At 58.2% G+C, this 16,468-nt stretch overlaps 1 protein-coding gene and 1 long non-coding RNA gene across 3 annotated transcripts; one reads left to right on the plus strand and one right to left on the minus strand.

The window, feature by feature from the left end:
* The first annotated feature begins 88 nt into the window (after positions 1–88).
* On the plus strand, positions 89–1,883 carry LOC144614399 (uncharacterized). Its single transcript, XR_013552175.2, has 2 exons — positions 89–1,174; positions 1,697–1,883. It is a non-coding gene; the product is annotated as an uncharacterized LOC144614399 (long non-coding RNA).
* A 3,677-nt stretch (positions 1,884–5,560) lies between these two features.
* ARHGDIA (Rho GDP dissociation inhibitor alpha) lies at positions 5,561–8,581 on the minus strand. Of its 2 annotated transcripts, none has more exons than XM_060627022.3 (6): positions 8,455–8,581; positions 6,779–6,998; positions 6,580–6,663; positions 6,206–6,282; positions 6,054–6,117; positions 5,561–5,886 (listed from the first exon to the last, which is right to left on the minus strand). In XM_060627022.3, exons 2-6 carry the CDS (start codon positions 6,966–6,968, stop codon positions 5,687–5,689), a joined length of 615 nt encoding a protein of 204 aa, XP_060483005.1. In that variant the 5' UTR covers positions 6,969–6,998; positions 8,455–8,581; the 3' UTR covers positions 5,561–5,686. The 2 variants fall into 2 exon arrangements, with proteins under 2 accessions (XP_060483005.1, XP_060483006.1); XM_060627023.3 differs by lacking the exon at positions 8,455–8,581 and adding an exon at positions 7,518–7,853.
* Positions 8,582–16,468: the final 7,887 nt, after the last annotated feature.

Below are 16,468 nucleotides of genomic sequence, written 5' to 3' on the forward strand. Positions count from 1 at the left end.
ATTGGCCGAGGAGCTCGCGCTCGCACTCTACCCGGTTTTTTCATTGGCTCCCCATGGAGAACTTTCTCTCCCTCGACTTGTGACTGGTGGCTTTCTCCTACACCTTCCGCGGGTCTGGAATGGCTGCTACCTTTGGAGGCCAGGATCTGCGGCTCCTGATTGGCCAAGAGATACGCGCACGCCCGCGCGATCCGTCGTCAAACGTGGCAGTGGGGCGGAGCTCCCGAGTGAAGGGCGGAGCTGCGTCTGCGCCTCTGAAACCCTTCGTGTTGCATTCTGATTGGACGGCCTGTCCTTAACTGACACCGCCCCCCCCCCAGCTCTGCGAGTCGGAAGGCGAGCCTACGCAACTTCCGGTGCGCGTGAGGGTCGGGCGGTGTGTGCCGCGAGCCCAGCACCGCGGGGCTGGCGGGGCCGACGGGGCCGACGGGGCCGGAGGGGCTCGGCCGTCCCGGGCGGTGCCGGCGGCGGGTCGGGGCGCGGAGGCGGCGCGCAGGTGGCGCGGGGGACGCCGAGGCCGAACGTGATATGGCCGGAAGGCCGGCGAGGAGGCCCACCAGAACGGGCGCAGGAAGAGGGAGGTTGGGCCGCTGCAGCTGAGGGTCCAAAAGCGGGAGACTCGGGGTCTCGGGGGAGGCCGACTCGGGGGGCCGCGCACCTGCCTCCCCGCCGGCTGCCGATTCCTGCTGGCTGTCTGCGAGCCATCCCGGGCCCCCGGGCGCTGCCCTCCGCGGCGGTGACCACCTGCCACCGAGGCGACGGGAACTCCCGTAACTTTTTTATATTCAGATGTTGCGTTGGTATTTTGTATACGTTGGGCTAAATTAAAACGTTTGACTAGCTTCTAGAAATTTTAAAATATCGGTTGTGGCTCCCACCCTATTTTTGCTGGACGGCGCTGCTCTAGACTGATCCGCCGTCCCTTTCCGTCACTGCTCAAAGCCTCTGCCACCACGTCTGCCTTTCCCTGGCAGCCCGCCCCACCCCCACCCCTGGAACAGACCGTTTGTCTCCAGGAAACCTTCCTCTTCATTTGTATTCGCTTCCTCTGTTGCGAAACGCCACCACCAGTAGCTTTGAGACTTCTCATCAATTTAATAACATGGCAGGAAGAAGAGAAACGCCCACGTTAAATGTACACGTTGGCTGTAATAATCTCCTCATTTCAGAAATGGTAAGACAGAAAAAAACATGCATTCGTGCTTTGGAGAGTTCACATTTGTCGAGTGGTTGCTTTTGGAGGGGAGGGCATGTGTTCCTGTCTCTCCTGTGTGGGGCTGCCTCAACTGGTGTATGCACTCCTGAAGGTCAAGGCCATGTTCTCTGCTCTTCCCCCAGTGCCAGGGGAGCAAGGTTCACCGAGGTGCTTGTACCTGCTGGCATCCGTGTCTTCACAGGGACGACTTGACAGGAGCTGGGACTTTGGGCATAGAAAGGCGGTGGACGTGTGCCTGGCAGGTGCCGGCCTGCGCCCCAGCTAGGGGGGCATGGGGTGGGGGAAGCCCTGGCCTGGGGCTTCAACAGATGAAAGACAGCTCTTCCTAACAATTGCGAGCGGAGTCCTCCCCCTCTGCTCTCTGCGTATGGGTGGGGATTGCCTCATTGCTGCACTATCTCCTAACGTTTTTATGATTGCCACAACCCTTATTTTACAGACCGCGGGGCCTGATATAAGGGTTATTTGTATCCTGTCTAGATTTCGGAAGCGCTCGTGAGACCAGGGTTTAGGTGCCTCAAGAGTGGGGTTTGAGTTTCTTCCGCTGGGGACAGTGAAGAGATGATACACACCACGACGATGAGTTTGTGCCAGCACGGAGGCAGCTTCGCCCCAGAGCATACAGTCCCGACAAAGATGAGAACGTCGGGATCGAGGGGAGAATAAAGCAGACAAGGGTGCAACGGCCGCGAATGAGCCTCACTGTGGCCGAGTCTGCCTCCATGGCTGCCGCTGAGGGCGGCCGAAACACACCTTGATGCGGGCGACTGGCCTCTGGCCTGACCCAGGCACGGTATTCCGATACCTCAGCCGCACCAATGTGCCTTCTCCTCAGGATGCCTTTGCTCATCTTGAATTGGCCTCACGTACCAACCCGTGCAGGAGCAGCAAAGCGGGGGTTCAGCTGGAAGGAGGCCTGGTTTGGGGGAGGCCTGAGACCCCCTGTTTCTGTGGGGTTGGTCCCGGAACACAGGCTGGTTGACTGAACGCCTCTGCAGGCCTCAGCTTTGAGGGGAGGGCCGGCTCGGTCTCATTCTTCCTAAGACCCACTCACATACCTTCCAAAATCAGCTCCAGAGAGAGGCAGTGGGGTGTGTTCACCTTGTGCCCCAGGCCCTGCGCCGGAATGTGCCCTGGGAGGTTGGTGCCCCACCTGCCCCTGTGGCTGTGTCTTGGGGGACCCACACAACTACAGGGCATCCTCCAGGCGTGGCATTCCCGGAGAAGTTGCCCATTAAATAGCAGATGTTTTGATAAATACCATTCTCAAAAGTAGAGTTCTCAGAATAAAACTGCCTTCCAATGCGTGATAGGGTTGGAAGGAGGGATAGGGTCGGATAGGGTGTGTCGAGGGAGTCATGGCAGGTTCACGGACACCCCAGAAGTGCTCGCTGGGCCACTGAAATCTGACTAGGTTCCCGATCAGGCACTATCCCGCGGTCCTCTTCCTGTGCATGCTGGGGGCGAGGTGGTGAGCATGCCCCCGGGGTGGGGGCTGCAGGCGTCCTGATCGTGGAGCGGGACTGCACGGGGGCATGAAGATTGTCCTAAACCACAGTATTTGGTTATCAGTCACATCAGGGGTCCTGACCTGGTGACCACGGCACCCTCCTCAGTGGAAGGGAGGGCCCATCTTGGAGTGGATGAGGAGGTGGCAGCTTGGGGATTTCTGGGGGACGTGGAAGAGGACGGAAGGGAAGAGGGCCACAGACACCGGCTCCCAGACTGTAGGCAGGTTCAGGGTGGAACCAGGAGGGTCAGATTAGACTTGGGACCCAAGAGCCACGTCCTGCAGGCACCACCCTGTGTTGCCCCTCAGCGGGGGCGGGGGACAAAGTCCTGGGGATTGGCAGTGTGCCTGTACAACTGGGCACTCTGGGTCCTGAGTTCACATGTCTAGTAAAGCTGGGGAAATCCGAGAGCAAAAGTAGTAGGCCTTCTGGCCTGACAGCCTCAGAAGACCCTGGCCCAATGCGCTGCTGATGGCACAGTATTTCCCTGGGTTTAGAGGTTTGCACTGGACCTTTCAGGAAGTGTACCGGGAGAAGGGAGGTGGTGGCCCCAGCGCTATGGACTGACTGAGATGGGGCTTTCTGCCTCTGGGGGTGGGGATGAGCGCCAGAGGCAGCCGCGTCCGGTTCCATGAGAAAGGCCTCAGAGCCCGGAACTGGTCTCACGGCGGCTCCCTCTGCCCGAGCCTGTCCCACCAGGCCTGTCTTGGGGCTGCACGGCTCTGGCTCTGGGAGAGGTGGGTTAGGGTCTTTGACCCTGTGGAATCAAGAACTGGGGCCCAGGCTGCTTCCTGCCTGGGCTCTTGGGTCTGTGTCTGGGCAGGAAGTGCCATTTCCTCATGCCATCGAGCACGGGGCCCCCATAAGGAGGGTTGAGGCAGTGACCAGCCTTGTAGGAGCTGTCCTGGCACGGGCATGTGGCCCAGCCCAGCTGGCGATAAGCTGCCAGCTGAGCACACTGTGCTGGAAGCAATGGAAAGAGGGGCAGGCCGCCTTAGGTGTGGCCAGTAGAGGCTCCAGGGGAGCAGTCCCGCGTCCCCACTGTGTGGCACCCGACCGCTTTTGTAACCCACGTGGGCCAGGTAAGAGGGTGTCTGGAGCTTAGGTTGCCCACCTGCCCTTTCCTCATCCTGGGGTTGGGGAGGGGCGTCAAGGTTACCGAGTGCCCTGGGGGTGGTGCTTGGAGAGGCGGCGGGACCATCCTCCTCTCCACTCCCCACCACCCCAGGCCCGGCAGAGGCCTCCCTGGTCCACGGGATTGGCTGTTACTCAGGGCTCTCCTGGCACTTTTGCACCTTAGGCAGCGAGGGCCCTCTAGTCTCCTCCAGTCTACCCCCGCTTCACCCTTTCCACCCTTGGATGGCTGATCCTGCCTGTTCCTGCAGCCCACAGCACCGACTGCCCCCCCCCCCCCCCCAGCACTACCAGAGGGCAGCAGGGCCCCTCCCATCCCCTACCTGCATGTCTTGCCTGCCGCACAGGCCTCAAACCTCCAGCGAGGCTCCCCTTCTTCAGGGTTGGGGCATTTCCTGAGGAGCCGGTGCTCTAGACCCCAAGACGGGCCTACCGCGCCCCCTCCCACTGCCCCGAATCCGGGGGAACTTGGGCACTTTGGGGACTCCGGTTCCTCACCCACAGTGAACCCTGGCCACTTGACATTAGTATGAAAGTGGTCACAGAAGCAGCGGCTGCCACCCAGGGAAAAAGCATTCCTGCTGCCTTCCTGCCCCCGCCCGCCAGGAGACAAGCAGCAAACACCCTGGCTCCTTTGGGGGAGTTTATTTCCCGGTCAGAAAAGGAGAAGCAGGTTCAGGCTCCTGGGCGTTCTAGGCCCCGTCCTGACAGGGGAGAGGAGGGCACGGGGAAGGTCGGGGAGGGGAGGCACAGGGGAGGGCTCCGACTGTGCGCGCTTGGTCCCACGGTTGTCCTGGCTGGGTGTGGGGAGGGCCTGCCGGGGACGGTGGCACCGAGCCTGGGGGCAGAGGTGGCAGGCCAGGGGGCCCAGAGGACGGCACATATGGAGGCAATAAATACTGACGGGCCAGGCACACGACCCCGGGCCGGCAGGCCCGGGTGGGACACATAAGGCTCGGCCGCTGGCTCTGTCCGGCGAGGGCCGTCTGCTGGGGCTGTGGGCTCCAGCGCCGCCCACCGGGACAAAGAAGGCAGAGGCGTGAGGACACCCGGCCTCCCGGATGGGAACGGAGGCAACTTCAGTTTTGGCAATTTGGCTTTCCCAGAGCCCCTGGAGCCGTCCCCACAGCCCTGGCCGGGGGAGGGGGCTGGCGAGGCCCTGGCGGGCAGGGGAGCAGCAGCACATCCCACACACTTCCCGGGGCCACGGGGATCGCAGATGGGGCGGGGACCGGGGAGACCACATGCTCATGCAGACACGGGGGGGGGGGTGGGGGGGGGAGGGGGGGAGGGGGGGGGGTGGTGGTGGTTAGAGGTTAGTGACGGCCCCCACAGCACACGTTCCACATGTTAAGGCATCATGGTTAGACGGTTACTGACAGCGATGGATGAACTGACCGGGGACAGGTGAAAGCAGGAGGGTGGCCGGCCCCCAAGAGGCCTCCAATCATGCACCCCACCCCACCCCACCCCACCCCCAAAGAACAGGATTCAGGGCAACTGCCAAGGCCACGAGGTTCCCTTGGAAAAGCCGGGGCCTCAAGTCGGGTTAGGACGGGTGGGAGGGAACCTGAAGGGGTACGGAAAGGGAGGTGGAGGCCTGAGGTGCAGGCTCCCTCCCCTCTCTACCCCCCCAGCGCAGGCAGAAGCAGCAAGGCAAGGCCACCGAGGAGGAGGAGGCCGGGGGGCCCGTGGGCGGGTGGGGGGAGGGGGGACAGGCCTGTCAGCACTTTGGTAGGGGGCTGGGAGGGGGTGGGGGCGGTGGGGGTGGGGCGCGTCAGACAGGTCCGTCCGTCCGTCTGTCCGAAGGCCCGCCCCCCGGGGCTCAGTCCTTCCAGTCCTTCTTGATGGTGAGGCTCCACTCCCACGACAGGTGGTCGGTCTTGTCGTCGTCTGTGAAGCGGGACTTGATGTTGTAGCTGCCTCGGGCCAGCATGCCCTTGGGCGCCTCCTCCATGGGCGTCAGAAACTCGTACTCCTCTGCCCGGGGCCCGTAGCTCCCCACCATGTAGTCGGTCTTGTCAACTGCGCGTAGGAAACGCACAGGTCACCAGTGCCGCCCGCCTCCACCTGAGGCCGGGCCGGGGCCGCACACCGCTTCCTTCCTCTCCCTGCTGATCCCCGCGCCCCCGGGCGGCCACCTCCACCTGCCCCTTCCCACGGGCCAGCCAGGTGGCGCTCGCCTCACTCACTCTTGACGCCTTTCCTGTACGTGTGCTGGATGTACTTCATGCCGGACACGATCTCCCGGTTCACCTGCAGGGACACAACCCAAACACAGCTCGGTGGGGCTCTCCAGGCCCGACTCCTCCCAGCACCCCCCGCCCCCCAGCGTCTGCCTTACTCGGAAAGAAATTTTTATCCGGTACTCCACGCCCTCCTTCAGCACAAAGGACTGCTTCTTGAAGCTCTCCAGATCACCTGTGCCGAGGAAGAAGCTTGTACTGAAAGGCTCGGCTACAGGAAGCTGCTCTGACCTCAGCATGTCCCCCGTCTGCAGCTGCAGGGCACCCCTTCCGCTCCCACCCTGACCCAGGCGGCCCCAGGTAGCCCCACCCAGGACCCAGGCCTCTCCAAAGTCAGAGTCCACAAACACTTCCTGGCTGCACTTCTCCGGCCCCCCACAAGAGGGCACCAGCATTCCAAAAGACTATTTTCAGCAGAGCCCGCAAGGTGCTGGGCGGCCTGGGCCGCAGAGGACCCCCGGATGCCACTCACCTGTCAGGTCCAGCTCCAGGGGGCCGGGGGCTGTGCTACACACCAGGGTCAGGCGGGTCACAACAACATTGGGGACGTTGGGGTCTGCGGAGTGAGAGCAGGTTAAAGCTCTACCCCACTAGTGACTTGCAGGATGGGGGAGGCAGCAGAAACCCCAAAGTGACAGGTGTCCCTCTCAGCATTGCCTCAGCCCACTTACCAGCAGACACAGCTACACGGCCCAACAGGGCCTCCTTGTACTTGCGCAGACTCTCATCATCCTTGTCCAGCTCCTGGATCTCCTGGATACTCTTCTGGGCGGGGGGCTTATAGTTGACCGAGTGCTCGTCCTCCTCATTCTCGGCTGCAATCTGTGCTAGCTGCTCAGCTGTGGGCTCCTGCTCGGCCATGCTCACTTACTCTAACTGGGTCTGGCACACCTGTGGGCAGGGACAGGGCTGTGGCAGCCTGAAGGGACCCACAGTGTCTACCTCTTCTGTCCCTCAGCAAGCCCCACAGCCAGCACAAGTTCGCTGTTGAAAAACCTCTGCAGGTAACCAGGCTCTATATTTGGACCCCAAGGGATAGTTGCCTTCTGGAAGAAAGCAGCTCCGAGCAGAGCTTTGCAAAAGGCCCAGACACAGACTCCTAAGGCCCAGAGGGAACCACACTCCTTGCCCTGCCCACCTCGGGGACCTGCTGGGACGGTCTGGACAGAGCATCCAGAACTAAGTGGGGCCTGGAGCCCGCTCCTCAGGGAGACCTGGCATACCTCTCCCACCCTGGGGGAAGAGACAGACCACCAGGCCCAATTGACAGGGCCCCTACGGGGTCACTTCTAAAGTCCTGCTGTTCTTTTGGAGCTGCCTAGACCCTCTCCCCAAGGGACACCTCCTCCTGGGTCTCCCTGACCAAGCACACTCCTTGGGCCTTGTTCTAACAGTGAAGCAAGGCCTCACCCTGCAAACGCAGGGCTCTCCTGGAGCTCAGACGACCTGGCCGGCCTGAGTCCCACAGGTGGGTCCCAAAAGTCATGAGGAACCCTAACCATGCGCTAATGTTCTTTCCAACTGTGAGGGTTTGTGACCTGCCTATGCTTTCAGGACCCTCGTTCTGGATCCTGGCCCAGAAGAGCTTGGGACAGCGCTGTGGGAACAAGGAGCAGTGCATGAGGCTGGCTTCAACTAGGAATCCCCATCGCACCCCGCTAGAATCTGAGAAGTAGCGGAAACCACTCAAGTCCTTCTGGGCGGTAAGGGAAGTGGGCCACAGCCCGGTCAGCACTAGACCTCAGGTTGCCCCAGAATGATCAACGCCTCTCCCCACGGACCAGCCTAGCAGCCCGGAGCTGCCCGAGCAGCAGACCTCACAAAGGGCCGCTGGGAACCCCGAGCCGGCCGGCCGGCCACTGGTGGGGTGGGGCCCGCCCGCTTTCCCAGGCCTCACGGCCGCTTCCTCTTAAATTCCTCTAAAATGCTCACGCCCTAACGCCACCCAAGTGCGGCCGCGGGCGACAGGCTCCTCCGCGGGCGACAGGCTCCTCCGAGTGCGATGGCCGCGGCCCACACTTCCTTCCGCGGGGCCCCGCAATCTGGGCGGGCAGGCGCGCCGCGCAGGGTGGGGTGCTCGGGAACCGGGCAGGGGCGCGGTGCCCACGCTTCCCTGGCCGGGTGCCGGGCCCACCACCCCCGGGGAGGGGGCGCCGGGCCCGGGTCCAGCCGGCGCGCATCGGCGGGGAGGGGGCGCCGCGGGACTCGGGCGGCGGCCCCAAAGGAGGCCCGCACCGGCCAGCGCCCACCCCCGGCGGGCGGCGCGAACAAAGGCGCCGCGCCCCCGGCCCCCGCGGCGCCCCCTCCCCAGCCCCGCCCCGCCCCGCCCGCCGCCGCCGCCGCTCACCGGAGGCTCGACCGCGCCGCTCTCACGCTCCCTCCCGCACGGAATGACGAACGTCGCCGCCCCGCCCGCGCGCGCCCGGCCCGCCACTTCCGGGGTCACGCGACTTCCGCTCGCGCCGGGTGGCGGCGGAGGGCGCATGCGCGGGCGCGGGCTGCCGGGAGCGCGCCGCCACCATCTTGTGGAGCCGGCCTCGTGGGCGCGTCCCGCGAGGGCGGGGCCGCCTGGGGGCTTCGCGCCCTTCGCTGCCGCTGTTTTCCGGCCCGGGGCGGTCCTCGGGGCTCGGCCGCTCTCCGTGGGCACGGGACAGTGTCGCAGCCTCCCGTGCGCCTTCCCCCGGCCCCCGTCCGTCGTGACATGTCCTAGAGGTGCCACGCGGGGGCGAGCCGGCGCTGTCGCCCCACCCCCGGCCGTGGACGCGCGCCCCGAGCCCCCGCGCCGCACGGCCGGCGCCGCGGGAGGGGGTTCGATTCGGAGGCTCCCGGCGTGCGCCGTCCGCCGCCCCGGATGGAAGCGGGCCGGGTCAAGGGACAGTTCGTAGCAGCGGGAGGGACCTCGTGAAGCGCGAGGCCTTCTCGCGGGGCCCGAGTCCCTGAAGGACCCCCCCCCCCCATCGGGGGCGCGCCCCCCGCCGTCGTCCCCTCCCGACCCGCGAGGCCAGGCGGGGAACCCACGCGCGGGGGGGGGGGGGGCGCGGTTTCGGCCGCGAACTTAATGCAAAACCCTAACCTTCGTTGTCTTTTGGAGATTCTCTCATATTTGAGGAACATTTGCGAATTTTGTGTAACTTAAGAGTCGCGCTGGCGGCTCCTTGTGCAGAGTTGAGCTGCCCCGAAGCAGAGCCTTCTGCGGCTCCCTGTCATTGGAGACCCAGGGTACCACAGACCACCGTCCCGCACTGCTGGGTGGCTGGGTGGCTGGGTGAGGAGAGCGCTGCCCTCAGGTCACCCAAGTGCTTGAAAACAAAAGCAGAAAACCCTATTGTGGAAAATTCCAAACATACATCTTGTTAGCAATCCGTGTGAGAACGTGCCCTGGAATGTAGCAGCCGCACACGCTTATTCTAGGGTTTCCGAGGATCAGGGCGCGGCTGAGCAGGTGCTCTGGCCCCGGCCTCTCAGGAGGCTGCAGTCCAGCGCGTGCTGCGATCGGGAGGCCCGGTTCCTCGTGGCTTGGGGAGTTAGTGCCCTGTCACCCGCAGCTCCCGGCTGTGCACAGGGCTGCTCCCGGGTGAGGCCTCGGAGACAGACAGATGGACAGCGAGCAAGCGCAAGGGAGCCGGCAAGCACTCCAGACGCAGCCGCGGCGTCTCTTAGAAGCAGGGTCACTTCTGCCCTATTCTGGTCACACGGGCCTGCCCTAGTGCAGTGTGGGAGCGGACCACCCCATGCACCAAAGTGGAAGGAATGGGGTTGTGAACCCAGTGGGCCCGCTGCCTGGCTTCAGTCATTTTCAGCAGATGGCCTCTCCCGTTTCGCCCGTGCCCTCCCCTCCTCCCCTCACATGCAGCCAATTTGAAGCGAACCTCAGAGGTTATTTCCACCATAAATATGTCAGCACTTCTAGTTTTGTTTTGAGAGAGAGCGTGAGCGAGGGGCAGAGAGAGAGGGAGAGAGAGAATCCCGAAGCAGGGCTTGTGCTCACCCGATGGGGGCCTTGGACGCACAAACTGTGAGACCGTGACCCCAACCAAAGGTGGATGCTTAACCGCCTTGAGCCCGGCGCCCTATTTCAGCACGTATTTACTTCGAAGGAAAAAGATCCTTGGGGGCAAACAGTAGCCGTGGTGCCACTGTTTCACCTGTCCCACGTCTCTGCTGCTGTGGACGGAACCACTCCAAAGCGGAGCGCTTTGGAGCAGCGGTTTACAGTTCTCTGGGTTCGGTGGGCTGGGTGAGCTCAGCGGGAGCTCTGCTGCAGCGGCAGCCGGGTCAGGTCCAAGCTGGGGCCAAACAAGGCTGGGCCGCCCAAGACAGAGCCACCGTGTAGTGCCCCGCCGAGGCTGCCGGCCGAGGCCGCGCCACGCGACTCCTGTGGGATTTGGGCAGCCGGACCCCAAGAACCAATGTTCTGAAAGGCCCGCCCACGAGTCTTCGTGTGAACCCACCGGGAAGTGCCAGAACCAAACTTCTGCGCCCTTCCGCCGGTCAAACCCGAGACTTGAGCCAGCCTAGGTTCAAGGGCAGGGCGTTAGACTCCATCTCTCTCAATGGGAAGAAAAGCAAAGCACGCGTGGCCTCTGATCCAGCCACAGTGACCCCCAACCCCCTCTGCTAAGACACTGCCTCCCCGCACCCCCAAAAGTCTCCTCCTACTCTGGCTTCAGCTCAGGGCAGAGGTGAGAGGGCACAGGTGTGGTTTCTCTTCATCTGAAACCTGGGGCTCGAGACCCGGAAGACCTGCCCCACCGCGCCCCACGAACCACCCATCTCGCCCTGACCTTCACAGTCCGCGAGCGTGAGATAAAATGGTGTTTGCTTTACGCTAAGTTCTGGGTAATCTCTCACAGAGCAGTTGGCACCCGGAATACCAACCAGGAAAAGTAACGACGGTCCTAAACAGAATTAAAGATCCAAACGGTATTCTCCTTGATTGCATCGGTGAGTTCTTTCACGTTTTATTTGAACCTGAACCAAAGTTACGTGCATTGCAGTTAGCGATACGTTAATGTCTCAGTCGATAGAATCATCCTCTCTCTGCTCCATGTGGTGTCGTGTTGAAGGATCCCGGGGTCCCGTACAGTCTCCCGTGGCTGAGACCCGGCTGGTGGCCCCACACCACCGCCCTGACCAGTCCCCATCCTCCGTCCTTCCTGTGGGGTGCAGTTCGAACCTGTGGGAACCAGACCCCTTCAAATGTGATGTGGCACATACTTCGCACCGTCACGAGGGAGCAGTGACACTATTTTGAACCTTTTATCAAGTTAGCAAAGAGAGGCGCCCGAGTGGCTCAGTCGGTCGAGTGTCCGACTCTTGACTTGGCTCCGGTCATGATCTCATCCAGCCCTGCATTGGGCTTTTGCTGACAGCGTGGAGCATCCTTGGGATTCTCTCTCTCTCTCTCTCTCTCTTTCTGTCTCTCTCCCCACCTCCCTCAAGCTCGCTCTCGCACGCTCTCTCAAAATAAATGAACATTAAAAAAAAAAAAAAAAGACAAATTAGCAAAGAACCTAAGGGATATGAACACCCGGTATAATAGCCTGGCCATACCTGACCCGGGGGTGGCTGGTGGGGCTGGGAGCCTGCTGTGAAAATAAACCTTACACCTTAGCGTAACCTTCAGGTGGTTTGGCTCAGCAAACAACATTTTTTGTAACCTTAAAGTTTACTTATTTATTTTGAGAGAGAGCGTGCGTTCATTCGAGCACGAGCAGGGGAGGGGCAGAGAAAGAGGGAGAGAGAGAATCCCAAGCAGGTTCCACACTGTCAGCGCAGAGCCCGATATGGGGCTGGAACTCACGAACCGTGAGATCATGACCTGAGCTGAAACCAAGAGTTGGTCACTCAACCGACTGAGCCACCCAGGTGCCCCTACAGCTTTTTTGTCCCAAATGTTTATTTATTTATTTTGAGAGAGAGAGAGAGAGCAGGAGAGGGACAGAGAGAGAGGGAGAGAGCAAATTCCAAGCAGGCTTAGCGGACATTGCAGACCCAACTCGGGGGCTCGAACTCCCGAACCGTGAGACCATGACCTGAGCCGAAACCAAGAGCTGGTTGCCTAACACGCCGAACCACCCAGGTGCCTTGTTTACAACTTTATCGAGGTATGATTGACCAAATCCGCTCATGGACAGTTTATCATTCAATTATTTTTTGGTAAATTTGTCGGGTTGAATAAACATCATTACAGACTTTACCTTGAGCTCTTTGTCACTCCCAGACCCTGGCACCTGTGTCCTGCTTCCTGTACCTATAGATTTGCCTTTCCTGAACATTTCGTGTCAGTGGCATTATACAACGCGTGGTCCTACGGTGCTTCGTGATCCCGCCTAGAGCGATGTTTGTACATTCCATCGAAGGCACAGGATGTGCATGCTGTCCCGTTTATTGTGCAAGTACACCACCCACATTTGCCTGCATTCCTTGGTAATTGATGGACTTTTCACTTCCGTTTGTCTGTTACGAACATTTGCATTTATCTTTGTGGGAACATATGTTCATTTCTGTCGGCTAGATTCCCGAGAGCGGAATCCCCCCTGATTTCCAAGGTGGATGTACCATTTCACAATCCTGCCAGCAATACGAGAAGGTTCCACTCAGGCACACCCTTGACAATTCGTGGCATTGTCTGTCTTTTTGATTAAAGCTGGGTGTGACGTGATGTCTCCTTGGGGGTCTGCTTTGCAGCCCCTGATGAAGGGGCTTCTTGGTAAAACATCTACTCAAGCCTTTTGTCCATCTTTAAATTGCACTCTGGTATTCAGTTGTCATAGTCCTTACACATTCTGGATAGGAGTCTTTTCTCACGTATGATTTGGAAATATTGTCCGTGGCGTGACTTTCATTTTCTTTTCTTTTTTAATTTTTTTCAATGCTTTATTTTATTTTTGAGACAGCACGAGCAGGGGAGCGGCAGAAAGAGAGAGAGACGCAGAATCCGAAGCAGCTCCAGGCTCCGAGCTGTCAGCACAGAGCCCGACGCGGGGCTGGAACTCACGAGCCGCGAGATCATGACCTGAGCTGAAGTCGGACGCTCAACCGACTGAGCCCCCCAGGTGCCCCATCTTTGTTCTTTTTTTATGGATGAATAATATTCCATTGTGGATACACCACATTCATCAATTGATGGACATTTGGGTTTGTCACATTTTGGCTATTACGGAAAATGCTGCTGTGAACATTTGTGTGCAAAAACATTTTTTAAATTTTATTTTAGAGAGAGAGCAAGAGCATGTGTCGGGGAGAGGGGCAGAGGGAGAGAGAGAGAGAGAGAGAGAGAGAGAATCCCAAGCAGGCCCACATTCAGCATAGAGTCTGACGTGGGGCTCACTCTCACGACCGTGAGATCAACCGTGTTGTTACGTGTAGCATGTAGTCTCTGTTCTTTTTTTTTCTGTTTTTAAAAAACATTTTTTTTAAATGTTTATTCTTGAGAGAGACAGAGACAGAATGCGAGTGGGTTAGGGGCAGAGAGAGAGGAAGACACAGAATCCAAAGCGGGCTCCAGGCTCCGAGCGGTCACCACAGAGCCCGATGCGGGGCTCGAACCCACGAACCGTGAGATCACGACCTGAGCGGGAGTCAGACGCTTCACCGAGCCACCGAGGCGCCCCTTTAAGATTTTATTTTTAAATAATCTCTGTACCCAATGTGGGGCTCCAACTCACAGCCCGAGATACAGAGTTGCACGCTTCACCCACTGAGTGCCCCTAAAAGGGCACATTCTCCTATTTCTTTTGTGAACTGCCTGTTCACGTCCCTGTGCATTTCCCAATGTTTAGTTTTCTTAGGTATTTTTTTTATTTGTATAAGTTTTTAAAAGCCCTCCCCACCCTTAACGTTTATTTTTTTTATGTTTATTTTTTAACTTTTCATTTTAATTTTTGGGGGGGCCTCTGCCTTCTCCATTTCACCTGCGAAGATAAGGACTCATTTTCAACACAACGCCACCAGTAACACACCTACCAAAATTAACAGTGCTTCTTAGTATTATCAGATACTGAATGTTCACCTTTTCCCGGTCTCAAAACCCCTGTTCAGGCTGGTCTATGTACATCAGGGTCCAGATGGAATCAACACCATGCACTTGGACAGCGTGCTGCTGAGATGTTTTTCTTACACCGACCGTCCGAAACCACCCGGGTATCCCACGGTTCAAGTAAATTCTGATGCTCTCTGGAGTCAGCCCAGACCCTGCAGGCTCAGTGCCACAAGAGGGCCCGTAGTCCAGACGCCACAGGAGGGGTGCCCAGGCTGCCCACGCTCTTGCCAGCAGACTGCAAATACATGGGTCCCCATGACCCCCCCTCAGGTTTGACTACTTGCTAAAACAACTCGCAGGACTCAGGAAAACACCTTATTTGCAGTTACCGGTTTATTATAAAGGCTGTGACTCGGGCGGGAACAGCCGAATGCAAGAGACGTAGAGGACTCGCTGGGGGTGGGGGCGGGGGCGTCCGTGCCCCCTGTGGGTGCGGTGCCCTCCCAGTTCCGCCCAGTGCCCACCAACCAGAAGCTGAACCCCGTCACTTGGGGCTTTTTATAGAGGTTTCATTAAATGACAGGATGGATTAAATCGTTAGCCATTGATGATTAACTCGATCTCCAGACTTCCCCCCCCCCCCCTCCCCAGAGGTTGGGGTGAGGTGGGGCCGAAAGTCCCAGTCCCCTGATCACGGCTCGGACTTTCTGGTGACCAGCCCCCCACCCTACCCTCCACCCTGGAGCCATCCGGAGGCCCCTGAGAGTCATCCCGTCGACGTCGACTCTGGGACGGTGGAAAGGGGCTTGTTACAAAAACTGCTCCAATCATTGAGGAAACTCCAGGGGATTTGGGAGCTCTGTGTCAGGAACCAGGGACAAAGACCAAATGTATTTACTATACCTCAGTCAAGTCACTTTCGTCTCCTTTTCTGTGCTTGTGGCGCTTAGGTGCGGAGGAAACCAGCACACTTGTGGTTGAGAATTTCCCATGGCCACTTCTGGCTGGATTTGGCAGACTGAACCCTCCAGGGCTGGTCCTGCGTGCCCCAGCTGATCTTCAGAGGGCTGTGGGCTTCCCACCGCTTCCCCTCGGGGGACCCTCTGTTTGTCCCACCTGTAGTGAGGTCCAGTAGGCTCCTGGCGTCAGGCTGGCCCGCCCCTCATCAGTCGCCACATCAACCTTTCATCCAAGGGCTTCAGCAGCCTCTGAGGATTATTTTTGGCGTGTATTATTAGGCATCATAAAATGGTGACTTTCTAATACTTCTGCATTTCTTAGCTAGAATTCTTAAAACAATTTTTTTTTTAATCTTTATTCATTTTTGAGAGACAGAGTGTGAGCAGGGCACGGGTCAGAGAGAGAGCAAGACACAGAATCGGAAGTAGGCTCCGGGCTCCGAGCTGTCAGCACAGAGCCCAGCGCGGGGCTCGAACTCATGAACCGTGAGATCATGGCCTGAGCCGAAGTTGGATGCTCAACCGACTGAGCCATCCAGGTGCCCCTTAGCTGGGATTCTTTAAAAGAAACCTCAAGTCATCAGCTATTTAACCCCTTCAAACTATAATTTGTATAGAAAAAAAAAGATTAAATTTTGATTTTCTCCTTTCATTTTGCACATTCTTAGAAAATATTAGAGCCCAAGTAACCTCCAAAGATGGACATTAAATGTTTTTTTAAAATAACTTTTAGGGGCGCCTGGGTGGCTCAGTCGGTTAAGTGTCTGACTTCAGCTCGGGTCATGATTGCACGGTTCGTGAATTCGAGCCCCACGTCGGGCTCTGTGCTGACAGCTCGGAGCCTGGCACCTGCTTCGGATTCTGTGTCTCCCTCTCTCTCTGCCTGTGCCCTGCTCACACTCCGTCTCTCAAAAAGTGAATAAATGTTAAAAAATATATTAAAAATAAATAAAATAACTTCTAAATTTTATTTAAATCCAAGTTAGTTAACATATAGTGTAATAGTGACTTCAGGAGTAGAATTTAGAGATTTTTCAGTTACATACGACACCCAGTGCTCATCCCAACAGTGCCCTCCTTAATGCCCATCCCCCATTTAGCTCCTCCCTCCACCCAACATCCCTCCAGCAACCCTCAGTTTGTTCTCCACATTTAAGAGTCGCTTATGGTTTGCCTCCCTCTCTGTTTTAATCGTATTTTTCCTTCCCTTCCCTTATGTTCATCTGTTTTGTGTCTTAAATTCCACATGAATGAAATCATATATTTATCTTTCTCTGACTTATTTCGCTTACCACAATACACTCTAGTTCCATCGCTTTGTTGCAAATGACAAGATTTCATTCTTTGTGATCGTCGAGTAATATTCCATGGTGTGTGTGTGTATATATATATATATATATATATATATATATACCACA

The sequence above is a fragment of the Panthera onca genome, chromosome E1 (assembly GCF_046562875.1).
Source record: "Panthera onca isolate mPanOnc1 chromosome E1, mPanOnc1 haplotype 2, whole genome shotgun sequence".
Lineage (NCBI taxonomy): Eukaryota > Metazoa > Chordata > Mammalia > Carnivora > Felidae > Panthera > Panthera onca.

Coding starts and splice junctions, on each gene's coding strand:
- ARHGDIA (XM_060627022.3), bottom strand. CDS start 6,968: ATGGCCGAGCAGGAGCCCACAGCTGAGCAGCTAGCACAGATTGCAGCC. Junction 6,283..6,579: donor CCTGGAGCTGGACCTGACAG/GTGAGTGGCATC, acceptor TCCTCGGCACAG/GTGATCTGGAGAGCTTCAAG. Junction 5,887..6,053: donor GTACAGGAAAGGCGTCAAGA/GTGAGTGAGGCG, acceptor TCCTACGCGCAG/TTGACAAGACCGACTACATG.